Source organism: Rhinoderma darwinii, chromosome 12 (assembly GCF_050947455.1).
Source record: "Rhinoderma darwinii isolate aRhiDar2 chromosome 12, aRhiDar2.hap1, whole genome shotgun sequence".
Classification (NCBI taxonomy): Eukaryota; Metazoa; Chordata; class Amphibia; order Anura; family Rhinodermatidae; genus Rhinoderma; species Rhinoderma darwinii.
The window spans coordinates 48,391,384-48,408,642 of record NC_134698.1 but is presented as its reverse complement, the minus strand read 5'-3'; the positions used below and the strand labels follow the sequence as shown (position 1 = coordinate 48,408,642).

General features: G+C 39.0%; 1 protein-coding gene and 1 long non-coding RNA gene across 9 annotated transcripts in view; one reads left to right on the top strand and one right to left on the bottom strand.

Annotated features, from left to right (window-relative positions):
• MEIS2 (Meis homeobox 2) overlaps positions 1-11,455 on the top strand; it is a 122,136-nt gene extending 110,681 nt beyond the window's left edge. For 4 of the 7 annotated variants that reach the window (XM_075843545.1, XM_075843546.1, XM_075843542.1 and 1 more), the window contains exons 10-13: positions 1,622-1,680; positions 3,392-3,502; positions 5,163-5,256; positions 10,173-11,455. In XM_075843545.1, coding sequence (XP_075699660.1) covers positions 1,622-1,680; positions 3,392-3,502; positions 5,163-5,221 — 229 coding nt within the window. In that variant the 3' untranslated portion in view covers positions 5,222-5,256; positions 10,173-11,455. The remainder of the gene's footprint in view (positions 1-1,621; positions 1,681-3,391; positions 3,503-5,162; positions 5,257-10,172) is intronic. The other 3 variants (XM_075843547.1, XM_075843548.1, XM_075843544.1) reach the window with 1 other exon arrangement.
• On the bottom strand, positions 6,531-16,234 carry LOC142664470 (uncharacterized). 2 transcript variants are annotated; one of them, XR_012851284.1, is made up of 3 exons: positions 16,026-16,230; positions 7,203-7,350; positions 6,531-6,917 (listed from the first exon to the last, which is right to left on the bottom strand). It is a non-coding gene; the product is annotated as an uncharacterized LOC142664470 (long non-coding RNA). The 2 variants fall into 2 exon arrangements; XR_012851283.1 differs by lacking the exons at positions 6,531-6,917; positions 7,203-7,350 and adding an exon at positions 8,264-8,999 and having other exon boundaries at positions 16,026-16,234.
• Between the last annotated feature and the right edge of the window lie 1,025 nt (positions 16,235-17,259).

Genomic DNA, 17,259 nt, shown 5'->3' with positions numbered 1-17,259 from the left:
GAAAATCTGCGGGTGAATTGCGGTCCCATTCATCTCTATAGGCCCATGCACACGACCGTGGTTTCCATGGTCCGTGCATTGCTCCGGAGACTGGACCGCAAAATGACCAGACATGTCTTATGACGGCTGTATTTTGCAGTCCAGGCTCATTGAAATGAATGCACACAGCCATGTGCATGGCACGCGATTTGCGGGCGGCCCGCAGATGACACTCCCCGACCGTCCGAGCCGCAAATCACGGCCGTGCACACCACTACGGTTGTGTGCATGAGGCCTTACTCTGGTCTCTTTTAGGCAGAAATGCAGTTACTGATGAAATATTCAGTACATACATTTACATATCTGCATATACATACAGCTCTACATATATAACACGTCTGCTCCTAACACTATTTCTGAGTGTTATCTGTAACATGAATTACACTTTCCTAGAAATATAGAAAACACAAACAGTTGGAAGGTCGGCTGCACAGACTTTATCATTGCTGAAGTGCAGCGCTGAGCCATAGAGTCAACTCTAACCAGAACACCATATGGAGTTAGTATGTTTATGTGTCATATACGTGTGGGTTTCCTCCTCAAGATCAAATCTAGACTCCCTATGAAATGGCCCATCTCGTGCTTCTTAGGGGGAGACAATATGAAGTGTGTTGGCACCATGAGCCCTTTCTAGAAAGAATCAGAAGAATCGTATGCTAAACATTTGGAGCTTGTTTTCCATCACAAACTTAGGTGCCGTTGCGATCCTTGAATTTTTCTCTTTGAGCAATTTGTTCCATTTCCAAAGCACAAAGTAAACGGTTAGAAGTTAAAATTGGTTTGTAAATCACTACCATAGTCCTTAAAGCATTGGCAGCCTACAGTATGCCACACTAAACGTGAGCCAAATAATTTTTTACTGGCAATGCTGTCATGGCCATACATCAATATTTTAATATTCATTGCCAGCAAAATGTGCCAAGGTTATAAAACATTGTGTAGCTTAGGGCTACCAATCAACACCAGAAATCAACCCAAGTTGGCACTGACCTGTGTATGACCCCTAGCTTTAAAAGTTTGGGTCAGCAGGAGGTGGTGGGTATTGGGCAGTAGGGGAGGGGGGTCTTACTCTTGGAGCTCTAAAGCTCTCTAAGGCTGGCAATAAAACATGAGACAGTTTAATGGATGTCTCTGCTGACCCCGCTGAAGCCACGTGAAAACAAAAAGCCTGGACCTCATTTAGGGTGGACTGGGTGGGGAGTGGGCTTATGCAGAGTGATCAGAAAGCATGGGACTAGGGCGGCACATTGGAAAATTAGAAACATCTTTGCTGGGACCTCAGATATATTGTTGTAGAACAATTCTAAGGAATCGCAATTACTTATTCACTTTCTTTATGTTTCTGGAGTAGCGTAAGGAGTTCTGTTTATCATAAAATGCTCCATGAGCAGCACATTTACTTCACTTGGATGGCACATAATAATTATCCCATCCACCGTTCCTCATTGTCTCATAGTTTCTCTACTGCTGCTGATCCATGAAGAACTTCTAATACAATTCCTCATTTTTCCATTGATTCTGCTTTGATGAACATTGTGACAATTTGTGCAGATTAACAAGTACATCCTCTCCTGTGTTCCAGGTTCATTAATGCCAGAAGACGAATAGTCCAGCCGATGATTGACCAGTCTAATCGAGCAGGTAAGGTGCCAAGGTCCTATCTCCAGGGCGACATTGAACGGGTTAAGCTTCTGTCAGAACCTTACAGCAGTCAAAAGGTTTATGAAACAGAGAGGGGTTCAATGGGTAGTAAATAAAATGCCACAGCAAGACATTCTGTGAGACAGTAGGGACAAGGAGAGGGGGCAATCTCACCCGCTTTAAGTCTCAGCATCCCACCATAGGGAGCAGCTAATTGGTGCTAATTGGAGATTTCCAGCATGCTCTCAATTCAATTGCATCCCCTCCTCCTCACAAACCGTTAATTGGCGCAAAGTACGGGGCCACTAAGAAACTGTTTAACCCTTATAATGCTGGAGCAGGTGCTTTTCCCATGGAAGGGTTAAATTGCTCATTGCTTCTGCCCAGTGCCATCTAACAGCTCTTGGCAGTATAAGGAAGTCTTTCCCATATGCAGCCTATTGTGTGCATTCAATGACTGTCTATTCACACACAACTGGCTGGAATTGCATTATACCACAGGCTTTTTTAGGTGTAGACTGAGAATGTGTGGGGGGCAATTGTGAAAGGTGGGGGAACGTTCTTTTGGAAGCAATTCCCCCATTATAAATGGCACCAAATGAATTTAATGACCAGAGCTGCAAAATTGTAATGAATATACATACAATGATTTTCCTTTCCTTCCAGTTGTTATAAATTCTCATTATATCATTGCGCTTAGCTCATGTCTGACTTTATAAACCTTTGTCTTATGTTAGAAACTTCTGTCACTTAAAATCGGCTGAATGTGGATGTTTTTTTAATGGGGGAAGGGGGTAAGCTCCTGCCAGACACCTCTGGTGCCGCTCATTTTGGGGGGAAATAATAGAAAATCATCCAAAAAATCTAATGCAGTCAATCCAATTCTCTGTTAAGAATGGCTGGAGGGGTCCGCTGGCGCCCACAGACATTCATTGTCGACAACAGAGGGATCTGCCAATGAACACCTCGTGTCTGCGATCAGCATAACGTTCACATTCATTTTGATAAAGTGATCTTTTTTTACTAGGGACCCTGAGATTATTGACATAGTGTTATTTATAGCAGTAAAGATCATGGGCACCAGACAAATACCAGTGTGTCCAAGCCAACACATTTTGCTAGGTTAGTTTAAGTCCTGCTGCCCTTTCTCTGCCCTTAGTTCGGTGGCAATTTATCCTTGAGTTTAAGGCCTGAGTAATCTGAGACTGGTTGCCAAGGACATGCTGCCTGACAACCCCATACGAAAAACTGTGGCCATTAAGGAGTGTATCCCCAGCAACCAGACTGTATCTAATGACTGAAAGGCGTTTGGAAGGTTTCCAGCAATGATATTCCCCATCTCAGACTGCGTTATTATCAGATTATTTTTTTATTTTTTAAAAAAAAAAAACATTTTTAAAAACCCAAAAAAAACAAAACAGTATGTTTGATACCATGTCAGTGAGGACAATCACCACAAAAATGCTAAAGCGGCGGAATACAAAATAAGCGAATTGTTTTCTTAATGCAGACATTGTAGTAATGTGCCTGTATATGACATATTCACACGGAGCAGTTAGCGTTTTATACACACAACGCCTACATGTCCTGCTTGTCCTGTTTCTGTTGGTTTGAAGTATGTGTTTCAGTCCTAAAACTGGAACCTTTGCTGATTTTTCGGTATGTCTTCTCTTCTTTCTCCTTCTCTGTGTCCACGTTTGACCACAATCAGGTTTTCTTCTTGATCCTTCAGTAAGCCAAGGAGCAGCGTATAGTCCAGAGGGGCAGCCTATGGGAAGCTTTGTGTTGGACGGGCAGCAACATATGGGGATCCGGCCTGCAGGTGAGATACGGTCTTCTAGTTCTTCTATTATTCTCTCTAGCTCACCATGAGAACTTTATGATCATCTCCCATTGACCTAGGAAATTAAACCACGTAGCCCCCAGGTTCTCAACCTACAATGACGCCTGTTGAAAAATGCTATCCAACATTTTGTATCACATAAAATAAGTCAATGTTGCACATTTGGGAAAAAGTAGTGAAGACAAAAAATGGTGGTTGCTCATAGCAAACCATTTAATCACTTTTTTCTGACCTGCACAAGAAAATTAATACTGAAATCTGATTGGTTGCCACTCTAAATTTTTAAGACTCAATTGGCCAGTTGAATCTATTTTTTCTTCATCTAACCTGCTCTGGAAAAATAAAAGATGGAATTTTATTGATCGATATTGGTAATACTGACACATTTCTTGCGGTAATTTTTAATAAATGAAGACCACAATGTTATGCATTATGAAAACCGTGAGTGTAGAATACAGTATTTTACAGATGGTGCAAAATATATTTCTAAAAGTCAAAAGCGGCAAACATAGGGAAAACATACAAATCCTCAGATAAGAGTAATGTCAAAATTGAAAAACAAAAAAATTGAATAAATAAAAGTTATGTATATAAATATATATAGATATCATTCCAGATTCAGCAGCAGAACCCTTCATCCCCTGTGTACTGTATATATATATATATATATATATATATATATATATATATAATAGATGTATGCATGTGTACATCCTTGATTGTACAGCGCCCCCTAAAGCCTTTAGCTAACATTCTCATATATCTTTTCATTTTTTTACTACATTGAACACCCATAAGGCCTTATTTACACGAGCGTGGCGCATCTCGGACATTAAAAAAAGCAGTTTTTCACGTCCGAGATGCATCCGTGCTCAGCGCTGCTGGACGCGATGTCTCGCATCCCCCGTAGATGAGAGTCTATGGAGGGATGAGTAAAGCGTGAAAAAATAGGACATGTCGAAACATGTTGAAACAACGGCTGTGTGAATGGCCACATGGAATTACAAAGGTCCGTGGGACGGCCGTTGAAAAAACATGGACGTTTAACACGCTCGTGTAAATAAGGCCTAGTTTTGCCCTTTTTTTTTGTGGCAGAACATGAAGTTGTATTACAGTTTGATGTTTCAGGGAATTTAATTATAGAGTATATAAAATGTTCTTTTTTTATATCTTTTAAGGCAGCGCCATATTTATAATCCCAGTCAAGCTTTTTTTGTCTCAATGTCCTTTCTCTTACAATTGTGCTGCAGACAGTAAACCTTATGTATGAAAACAGACTAAACTTGGAGGTGTTGCCCATAGCAACCAGTCATTCCTGTGATTGACTAAACTATGCTTAAAAATGGCAGGTAAAGTCTAAGAGGTTGCAGGGGGTGACAACTGTAGTTTTGTCTTTGCATCAGTTTTATAAATAAGGTTCACATATAAAAATATTAAAGGCAGACGGGACAATCCAATTGATTGATTGGGTAACCCCATTTTTTCCTACTCCATCTTTTCTTGCTCATGTTTTACCAAGGACATGCTGCCTGATCTTGTTATTAGTGATGAGTTGAGCTTTATATTAGAGTCACCACGTTGCTATAATTACTAAACAGTGATTATAATGTCCTATTTGTCTTTTCTATTCTCTATCCAGGACCTATGAGTGGAATGGGAATGAATATGGGCATGGATGGGCAGTGGCATTATATGTAACCATCACATTGCAGAGCAATCACAAACAAGGGGAAGTAAGTATCTTCAGGATGACGAATCTTAGGCTGGGTTCACACGACCTATTTTCAGGAGTAAACTAGGAATTTTGCGCCTCGATTTACGCCTGAAAACACGGCTCAAATACGTCGGCAAACATCTGCCCATTCATTTCAATGGGTTTGCCGACGTACTGTGCCGACGACCTATAATTTTACGCGTCGCTGTCAATAGACGGTGTGTAAAATAACAGCCTCGTCAAAGAAGTGCAGGACACTTCTTGGGACGTAATTTGAGCAGTTTTTCATTTACTTCAATGAAGAACAGCTCCAAATTACGGCCGAAATTGACGCCTCGCAAAATGCGAGTACGAGCAATTCTCCTGAAAACAGCTCCGTAATTTCAGACGTAATTGTCGTTATCTTGTGCACATACCCTTATAGTCACGTAATGTGAAGGATTTTTATGGGAATGACATTATGGGACCACACACACCAAGATATAGGTATGGTTGCCCAACATCACCATATATGACAGGGCATTTATAACGTTCAGTCTTGAATGCATTCAAAATTTCCTACTAGAAGGGTCCCTAAGGGTATGTTTACATGGGCCATAATTTAAACTAAAAAGTCCAATGCGGATCTCAAGGAAATCCACCTCAGAAATCCACATCCTTTCATGTTTTTTTTTATGCAGATTTCCAGTTTGATGTGCAGTGGATCCCATTCAATAGGGCTATTCTGCACTTGGAAATCCGCAGGCTTTTCCACGCAGAATCCACGTGACATGTCACTTTTTTTTCAAGAGAGGGATTTTTAAATCCATGCTGAAAATTTCCTCAACGTCTGCACTGACCGGCAAATTTCTCCGATTTTCCCAGATTTCATGCAAACTTTGGTGCAGAATCCATACAAAAATCCATGAAATGTGAACATGTTTTACATAGAGATTTTGATGCAGACTGAAATCCGCAGCAAATCTACATCTACATCTGCAACAAAATTTGCATTCAAAATATCCAGAATCTGTACCAGATTATGTGCAGTCAAATCCATGGCGTAAGATTACGCCACATATCAATCCATCCTTAGTGTTTCTGTAATTCCTGCAGTCTCCGGAGGATGTGAGGTTACGCATTTACATATCCTTCCTAATTAAGTATTATCCCTGTGCCATAGTGCATTGGTTGCTGTACTGTACATGTATGGTACCAGCAGTCACTGTGCGCCACCCTTGAGCTCTAGAACTGACCTTGATCTTCCAACCATGGACCCAGAACGGCTGAAAATTCATATACTCTGGAATAATAAAATAGCAAAGTGGTTTCTATTTATTAATCTGCGTTTGCTGTGTCTGCATGAGGGCCAAAGTCTCATTACTATACACCTGAAGGGCTGTCCTGTCTTTGTCACGGTGTCCCCGCTATACCTGCATCCTGAAGGTGACACTTATTCCAGGGCATTAAATTCCTTCTGTGAAATTAAACTTGTTTGAGATTAAAACAGGGAGATGTTGGGGCTAGTGAAATTGTCCTCTGAGTGATATAAATCTGTTAGCCTTGGATGGATGCCCAAATGATCCCATATGCATAGATGAAGAGTAGACTCTCTGACTGCCATGGCAGAAGTCTCCGCGGTGGTGCTTTGCTGGGGAGATCCTGCCATTTTTATCATTCTTTTTAACATGTTGCTCCTTCCTATCAATAGTTATATACAGAACGGGGAAGCAGTCAATAAATTTAAAGAGAGACACATTTAGGAGCAAGTGAATATGAAGCAATGGATTTTTCACTGAGGGCTGAATGACTGCACTTGGATTAAGAAATCCATTAGACTTTAAAGCTTCAAGTGTTTTTGACGTATTAAAAAAAATGTGTGCGGCTGCCAGTTTCATCCCCTTGGCTGAAGGCAGCAGAGCAGACAGAATTGCATATAACATTGAAACTTCTTTGTTTAATGAGGCCGAATATAGGAAGACGTACCTTGATTAAATCATTCTGTATATGTAAATAGAGGCCAGCATTTCATAGCCGATCTCAAGGGGCTGCCGTGACATCCACTGATGGAGCCAATTTTCCTATTTCTTCCTCCTTTTTACAAATGCAGTCAGGAAACAGAAAGCAATGTACCCTATAACGGCCATAGAGAAAACATTTTCTCAGCTTGGATAATTCTTAATATAGGCCATATAATTTCTAGCCTATTTAATTACATAACATATTTTATGCTTCATGACCAATTACATTAATAGCTTAATACAGAAGAATATTATCCTCTCTTGATTTGATTATGCAGCCACACAATATGGTATATTTGGTACTTAATTATCATCATCCATTGAGTAGGCTGCCGGGCTAGAACAAACACAGGGCCAATGATGCAGCCTGGGATATTGTGTTTAGATTGCCCCAGCACTTATGTTAATAAGACTGCAAGTCTGCTGGCTCGACATCCTCATATCACCAATTTACACCTCATGGAAACATCTGTTGGACACCCCGGCTGCAGGTGACTGAGGTTAAATGGAGTTGAGTGCTGTGGCCCTCTTGGGTGGCAAGAGAAATATATAGACCACCTTGATAACCCATTTCTGTTAATCTTAAACACCAAATGCTACCCTACCTTGCCCTATACCATCTCTGCACACTGGTATATTTGATTAATCGCCGCATAGTATACCTGACCATTATATACAAACCATTATATGACATAAATAACCATAAACATGCAGTCACCTGTAAATATATAAAATAAAGGACTCCTGGAATGGACTGCAACAGTCATGTCCCAACATAGTGGCATCACCAACTGACCATTTGAAGCCACCAGTGCAATTGACATCAATGCGCTCCACTGGCATTTTCAATAAAGTGTCCAACATGGGTCCCATCTCCAGTATTCAGTAGAAGGGGCCTGTGGGACTATTTGGCTGCTCAGTCCACCCATGCTCTGGATGTATTTAATGCAATGGCTTCTATTCATTGACACCAAAGCAAGTAACACCTCCACATATGAGGGAGTCAAAAATGCTTGACAAGAGCACTGTTCTTAGGCTTGCTGTTATTTATTATGGCAATTTGGCCTGCTGAGGACTCGAACATTATGTGGTGTTTTCATGTAACAACTGAGGAATTATGGAACTGATAAAGGGCACCACAACCATTGGGGGAAATGAGTGAAGATAATCATAGACCTGAGATATGTGTTGGTAAATTCATCCAATTTTAGTGGGGCCTACAACAAACTAAGGTGGTCCATAGTCACGACATTGCTGGTAGAGTCCAACAAAATTTGTCTAGATCTGGCAACAAATAGCTCATGTCTATAGTTGACCATAAAATAGAGATTCTGGATGGTCAAAAAGATATGTGACAGAGGCCAACCAAAGGCAGATATCGGAGGAAAAGTTGATTTGCCATGATGAAATTGTTTGATCGTTGTCAAGTGCAGTCATTGGAAAGTTATTAATGCCAAACTACAGATCTGCATCCCATCAATAAAGCTCAAGCGCAGCAGCAGGACAATGATCCGAAGTACACGAGCAGGTCCACCTCTGATGGGCTCAAAAGAAACAAAATTAAGGTTTAGTGATGGCCGAGTTAAAGTCCTGACTTGAATCCCATTAAGATGCTGGCGCAAGACCTAAAAGGGCAGTGTATGCTGGAAAACCATCCAATGTAGCCAAATTAAAACAATTCTGCAAAGAAGGGAGGGCCAAAATTCCTCCACATCGATGTAATTTTCTGTTTCCTCGTGTTGTCTTTAATTAGTTTGAAGATCTGAAATATTTAAATGTGACCAATTAGCAAAAATAGAAAAAAAAAAGGTGAGGGGCAAATACTTTTTCACAGCCCTGGATGTTGTTTCAAGTAAAAATCGAGTCATAAATACACGTGAGAAGATCACATTGGTGACATCTGTGATCTCGGGCCACCACTGACCACCATCCAATTCAATAGAAGTTGTTTAGAATGTTGTGTCCGGTTATCAGTGAGATGTGCTCTGGGGGTTTATGCGCTCTATAGAGCCCTTTCATTCTGGAGATCGGTGCCACAAGCTCTCAGACTTCACCAAGGTAATCTTCTCACATGTATCTATGTCCTATCAGAAAACCATTTATACTGGGTTTCCCCTTTAGGGATGAATGGATAAATATGGAAATGTTCATCTGATTTAGTTCTAAATCTCTACAGCTTTGAACAAGTAAATACCGAAATATAGTTACCACGAAGGACACAAATCTTGTAAGGCCCCGTTCCCATACATATCTGCTCTTTCAGCATAGTTTCCCTCCGGGCGTGGTACAGAAACTGCCAGAACTGATCCCATGCTTTCTTATCGGAGAGTTCTAGCATCAGTTGCATCCCTTTTATCGGTGGATGTCTACCTTCGCCAGACAGAATAACGTTACATGTAGCATTTCCGGCTATGAACACTGGATCGGTGCACGAAGTAGGCAAAACTTCATCAGTGTCGTCTGGCTCAGGCTAAAAATAACTGGTTGGACGCAACTGTTAAATGTTAACCCAGCCAGAGAGCAAAATTTAGAAGATGTTTCATTACAAACATAAAAGGCCAGCCATAGACGTAAAGATGTATTCACAATACAATGAGGGTCATGATTTTATTTTCAGAAATGGGACATACAAGGAAAAATATCTCCCATGGAAAATTATTTAAATGGAAAAGTTGAGCTTTTGCATTGCCCCACGTGTATTTTCCTTGGATGATAGTAAAGTAAATGCTACAATATAAGTGTTTGCCACTAACAACCAAGAAAAATTTTGAAGCATGAGCAATAACTGCTCCGACCAATAACTTTTATAGAACCTGTAAAAAGGTCTAATGCAATTAATCTGTTTTTTTAAATAAATTCAGATGAAAATGTGGTTATTTGAGTGTATAGTTATCTTGGAGACCCCTCAATAATCTATACTTTCCATGTTTTCCAGGTCTGCAGTACATGCCAGGGGACTGTCTTTCTCAGGGTGGTCCTTCGAGTATCAGTTTGGTACAACCAGCTCACACTTCTCCCCAGTTGGCATCACACCCTTCCTCAAGACATGGACCACCAGTGCCCTATATCTACCATCAGCCATCATGATACACAGAGAATTTGCTCTGCCAGGGATGGCCATGTCTGCACAACCACCCAAATCACTCTAAATAACCCCAACTCTTGGAGTCTCATCCTGTCCAGGAACCCCATCACTTATAAGGAACCTCAAGGGAAAAGATAATATTTTAAGACTTTTGAACTTTGGTCAGTTTTAAAATTCCAGACAGCTGTGATTTTTTTAAATTTTGTCATTTTTTTTTTCTCATCGACAACAAAGGACCAATGAAACAAGACATAAATGTGAAGTCATGGGTTCACTTTAATGCCCATTAAAAAAAAAGTCCCCTCTGGAAGCAGAAAGACTCAGAGATATAACTACTGTAGGATAAATCATAGGAACTAAGTTAACTTGTACATTTCTGTTGATTTAAATAGTTTTAGAAGAGACAAAAAAGAGATATCCTTGTTTTTCCACACTATGTGTGTTGTTCCCAAATGAATGACTTGGCTCAGCCAGAACCCCCCTGTCCATGGAATGCTACAGATTATTTTTACCTGTGACCAGCGAAGAATAAAGGCCAAGGCCTGGACTAGATCCATGTTGGTGACACGTGTCTGTGCTACTGTCCCTCAGCACTACAGGACTATATGGATTGGGGCAGAGATACAGACATGACATGGACAAATGGAGACACCAACCTAAATGTGGACATATGGAGAAGGGGGGGGACATCCTGCAATCTGGTCTTTGCACCAAATGACAGACTGAACTTAATTGTAAACTCAAAGATTGAAGCGTGAGTGAGTGTACGGCAATGAGTGAGCGAGCGTGAGTATGAGTCAGATGATGAGTGTGAGTGACGGCGAGTAAGGAAGACAATACTGTAACAAAATTTGTTCAGAGTTCGTTCTATTAATGTTTCATGTTAGATATTCTATGTGTTACCTCAATTGAAAAAAAAAGAATGTTCTCCTAGTAAAACCTGCTGTGGGATTGGTATTGTATGTCCATGGATAATTTCTTTCTCAGCACGTGTTCCTCATTAGAGAAAAATGCTGTTACCTTTAAGCTTTGTCAAATTTACATTAAAATACTTGTATGAGGACTGTGAGTTTATGTTTAAAGAAAAAAGGTGTTACAAAAATGCGGTAATAAATATTTCATTTTGGATTTTTTGTGGGGTTTCTGTGTGGACTTGTGTTACGTGATGTCACCTGAAAAAACTTTTTATATATATATATATATATATATATATATGTCTGTGTAAAACTAAAATGTATATACACACACATGATATATAGATAGCAATATATAATATATGTCACAGATTGAACTAAATAATGGTCTATATATGTTACAGAATAAACAAAAACAATGCTGAACACACAGCAATGTACACATAACACAATGTATTCATCCATGCCAATTTTTTATTTATTCTATATTATATTTTATTATTTTTAAGTGTTTCATAAAGAATAAACCATTCATTTTGTAATGTTTTCAATTACTAGGTCAATATTGTTCGTTTTTCTTAAATTATGTATTAATATTTTGTTTTAAATCTAAATCCTAATTTTGTTTTCCAGTAAAAGTGAGCATTTAGGTAGAGGGCATTATTGTTTTATTTGTTTTCTTAAAATTCCTGTAGTATTGTGGATAAGAATTATATCTATGAACAGAATCAAGAGAAATTGTAGCTATAAATTTTAGAAATATAGTCATTTATTTTTTTTTTATTTTTTTTTTAGGTATTTCTTCATTTTTTTATATTTATTGCATGTTTATGGCTATTTTTATATTCTTATTTTTTTGTTTGAGTTTAAAAAAAAATAAGATTAATATAAAAATCCATCCTCCTTCGAATTAGAGCTGAATGTATTCCTAGCAGCATGACACACAGTCGCATCATAGTTCTATCATTAAACTTCAGTTCATACACAACAAACGAATATTCTGTGCGGTTTTAATATTGTTTGTGAAGAACCAGATATGATATTTATCCAGATCAAACGAAACGAAGTTGATAATGAGCGAGGTCCGCTAAATGATCGTGCTGCGGGATTTATCTGGCGCATCTCTAGCGACGATATATGACTGTAGGCGCTAATGTCACCGCTGCCCGGCAGTGAAGAGGTTACTGAAGAGGGGGGTCGATAGAGCAGCTGTTCTGTGAGAAGGGGGGTCTAGTGATGGGACATTCATTCTCTGCTAAAGAATTTCACACACTCAACAGAATTCACCGCGAACATCATCATTGTAGGCGCAAGTCACCGGCTACACCTAAGTTACCGCAGCCTAATGTCGGGGAGTAGGGAAGAGGGCTAATATAAGCACAGAAAGGATATGATTACATTTATTTGTAAAATCGAAAGATTGCAGCGAATTGATAAAAGTCGCATCAGAATTTTGAAATATTCGCTCATTAAATGACTTGATGAGATGCAATTAAACAAGTATTTACTTGGAATACATAAGTCAGCTAGGTACAGATATACATAGTCATATAGTCACAGAAATGTCGCTATTTTGGATGCACATTTATAATGTCGGTGAATCGAGGGTTCTGCTGCTGTTGGATCTGGAGCTTTGAAAGGCGATTTTAATATTAATAGTTTTGGTGTAGAACAGAAGGGAGTGTGCAGCCTGCCCCCCCCCCCCCCACCCTGCTCCCCCCCCCCCACCCACCCTGCTCCCTTGACAGGGATGATGGATGAGCCTGCTTGCTTCTCATTTCCCAGCCTCCATCCCAGCCAGCACCACAGTTACTTGAGCTGCAGCTTCAGAACAAGGAAAGCAAAATAAACAAACACCCTTTGGCCTCCACGCATCGATTTCTAAATCATTAGGAATCAATTACTGCTCTCAATATTTCTTATTTTGCTTAAATAAAATATTCAGATGATGGAAAAGGCTTGAGATGAGGAGAAGCTCTTACTGGAAATGATCTCCCTGCTTAGGGTGGTGGTGGTGACCTTGAGCCTGTTCCTGGAGATATAGGTGGCATCACATACCAGGAATAATCCCTGCTCCCAATGCTGCAACTAATGACCTTTACAATCCAAGCACTTATCCCCAGCACCCAGTGTTGTGTGACCGCTGTGTGTGTGTGTGTGTGTGTGTATATATATATATATATATATATATATATATATATATATATATAATTATTTATTTTACACACACATACATTGCTGACGGTTGGCTCTTCCATGGTGAGTGATGGGGTCAACCCCCCTCTCTATCCCATATAGTGGTTTCTATGGTCACCCTGGGTCTGTGTGTGTGGGAGGGTCAGTGTAGGGTGCCCGAGAGAAAACTGCTCAGCCAAGATCATTTATCAACGTCACCCACATAATGATCCTCTCTGCAGCTTGCTATTGATGGGGATAATTACATTAGCCAAGACTGACTGATCAATGCAGAAAACACACTCAACAAAACTTCTTCACTGGGCCATGAAGCCGGGGCCCCTCTGAGCCCCCAAATGTGGAGGGGCAAGAGAAAGAAAATTCTGCAATTGAAAGGAGAAAGAGGCCATAGTAGCAAATAGTGAGAACTATTCCAGATCACACAGCATTATCTGTATCTATTATCCTGTATCCATGGGGCTGCCTTTCTCATGTAAAATAAAAACACACATAAATTAATCTATATATCTCATATCTAGCTATTCATGATCTCACTATTATCTATCTATCTTTATAATATCATACCTATCTATCTAGTCATTATCTCACTATTATCGATTTATCTAAAGTATTTATCTTTATCATATAATATCATATCTATGAAACTCATATTATCTATCTATCTATCTATCTATCTATCTATCTATCTATCTATCTATCTATCTATCTATCTATCTATCTCATATCTATCCTATCTATCTATCTATCTCCTTGTCCATGTATCTATCTATTTATGTATTAAACTGTGCTATGCATTTGTTTTTAGTCTTCTATTTCGTTTGTTTCTGTTCCACAAAATAAACACATTTGTTATTATGCTGCAGATGTACAGTACAATATGACTACTACTTGCCTTTCCTAGATATTATAAAAACCTGAAGACCCCACATCCCATTAATAACTACAAGAGACAGGATACATTCTCTGAGAGCGGTGTCCAAGCATCACAACTAGATATGATATGTGACCTTACTGCAGCACCCATCTCCTACTGGCACTCCACCACATTACTCCTTACTGGTTACTGTTTATAGCACAGAATAGAAAAAAATAGATAAATAGAGGGGTATAAAAGATGATAGATAGATAGATAGATAGATAGATAGATAGATAGATAGATAGATAGATAGATAGATAGATAGATAGATAGATAGATAGATAGATAGATAGATAGATAGATAGATTAGATATAATTAATAACAGGAAAAAGACTGTATGAACCAAAATAGAATATTCACTTCAGGCAGACTATTTAATAACACCTAAACTCAGAATATCTAGCACATAAAAAATACAGCCTATTTATTATTCATTTCTGCACAAATAATTGGTTTCTGACAAAATTAAAACAGAAGTTCAGCAAAGATAGATAATAAATACAATAAAAATACTTTTTCACCTGAAAAACATTTGGAATTATAACATGGAAATACTGTATGAACCAAAGTGGAATATTCACTGTAGGAAGACTTTATTGTAAGGACCAGATAATTCACAATCTCTAGTTACAAATATAAAATATTAAGTATTCCTGGTATCTTATATTGTTTGCACAAATAATCAGTTTCACCATATAGATTTGAGATAGATAGATAGATAGATAGATAGATAGATAGATAGATAGATAGATAGATAGATAGATAGATAGATAGATAGATAGACAGACAATAGACCGATGGAGTTATACAAGTTTCTCTAATCCACAGTTGTCTCAACGAAAACGAAGAGGGTCTTCTATTATTAGTAATTTAATAGGGGGGGCATTAGGGGTTAACCCGTCCCCCTGTATGAGGGCAGCTCTGATTAATAACTAGCAGGCTCTTGGTGAGGGCTTTTTCTGCCCGATTGCCTTTGTGAATTAGAGACAATTCCTTCACACTCCAGTAATGTTCTGCAGCTAGAAGATGACTGACACTTCCACACACTCTCTCCCTGCCTCACACCTAATAAGGGGGCAGGGGTCCCAATTAGCCAGCCAGGCCTAATATTTACATGTATGATAATACAGTGTTCTGCAGATTTACACCCCCATATCCCACCCCTCCTAAAAAAAAGAAATAAACTGCAGAGAGAATGTGAAATATTATTGTGTAGAATGAGCTCCCCCTCTCCTAGTCTCAGCATCCTTTATCTACAATCAGCTCCAAGCTTTAATTAGAAGTCCTCAGGCTGATCTGATAATTTCTTATTAGCTTCTATTCGCTAAATAGGATTGCAAGGCTCTAGAAAAAGGAATAGACGGTATGGTACCACCCAATGCCTAGGTCAGGGACTGGCATAGGGATAGGGATAGTGACAGGCTGCCTCTTTTACCCTTTTCACTGGCAGGAGAGCTGACACCTTACACCTATAATGTAAAATAAAAGCTAGGGGGAAATTGGCAATAGAGACCTACAAATGGTAATCATCTGAGCACTACCAATAATTGTTGTGTCTATGGTAGTTGGCATCATTAATCTGGGCACTCATTATTAATTCTGTATATTTTAGTTAGTAAACTCTACAATCACATCGCTCATATGATGGTAGATATCTATTCGTGTATACCTCTTACCCAACAAGCCTTCTGATGGCACCGGCTCAATCTGGAGGCCACATGGAGATGACGTGGCACGACGCTTTCCTAGTTCACTGCCACTTGGTTCTAAGGATCGGTGTGATGTCACAGTGGTCGGATCCCGCTGATTGGACATTGAGGGAATATCTTAACAGTATGTCATCAATACCCTTTTATTGTGCACTCTGCAGGAAAGTAAAAATATATCAAATGTACTTAGTCTTGAAAAAGACTGCATCCACTACCGGAAGAGTGATGTCCATGGTGACGTCACCGCCGCTATGGATATCATGTCACTACTCAACATTCTAAACAGACGACTACTAGTTGGGGAGTCTTTTTCAAGACTGCAAATATATTTCAAGTATTTTTATCTTTTTTTTTGCACTGGGGTTTTCCAAAATTCCCCCAAATATCTGAAAACTCCCCATATGCACAGTAAGATCAAATAAAAAATTTATTAACACTGAATTGTACCATGTTGTTACCACAGACGTAGTTATACGGTCATGTGATCAGGAAAATCATCCCATCTAGCCCAGTAGATATCCAGTCATTCCAAAACTACCAAAAAGTTATATAATGCTACTAAGCCGCAGGTTGCTCGCTTCAATTCGAAGATATCAATTTGTCCAACAACCCCCCAGTCACAGTAAAATATATATATATATATATATATATATATATATATATATATATATATATATATATATATATATATATGACAAAATCACAGTAATGCACAGATGTAGCAGAGTTGAGAGTTTGCCAATTGGTAGAACGTGTCGGAGCTGGTTGGCATTATTCGAGATCATTTAATTATCAGAATGTGACAACTTCAGCTCTTCCACATCTATATATATATATATATATATATATATATATATATATATATATATATATATATATAATTTTACTTACTATGGTTGTGTAGCTGTGTGTACATACAAAATCTAAAGAACTTAACAATAGAATAGGGAGCTGCATAAAAGCTAATGAACCTCAGTGGCTACCCTGCTTTATTATTGGATCACTCCTGCTGGCAAAAGAGTGGGATACTGATAATAGAAGCATATTAGAGAATTGCTGTTCACCAAGGATAGTTCACATAGGGACACTGCTGAGAGAAATGACCACTGATCACCCCTCTATTCCCAATACAAAACAATCACAATATAATATTTATAACACATTCAGCAGCATGATAATTACTGGAGACCTTGTGGCCAAG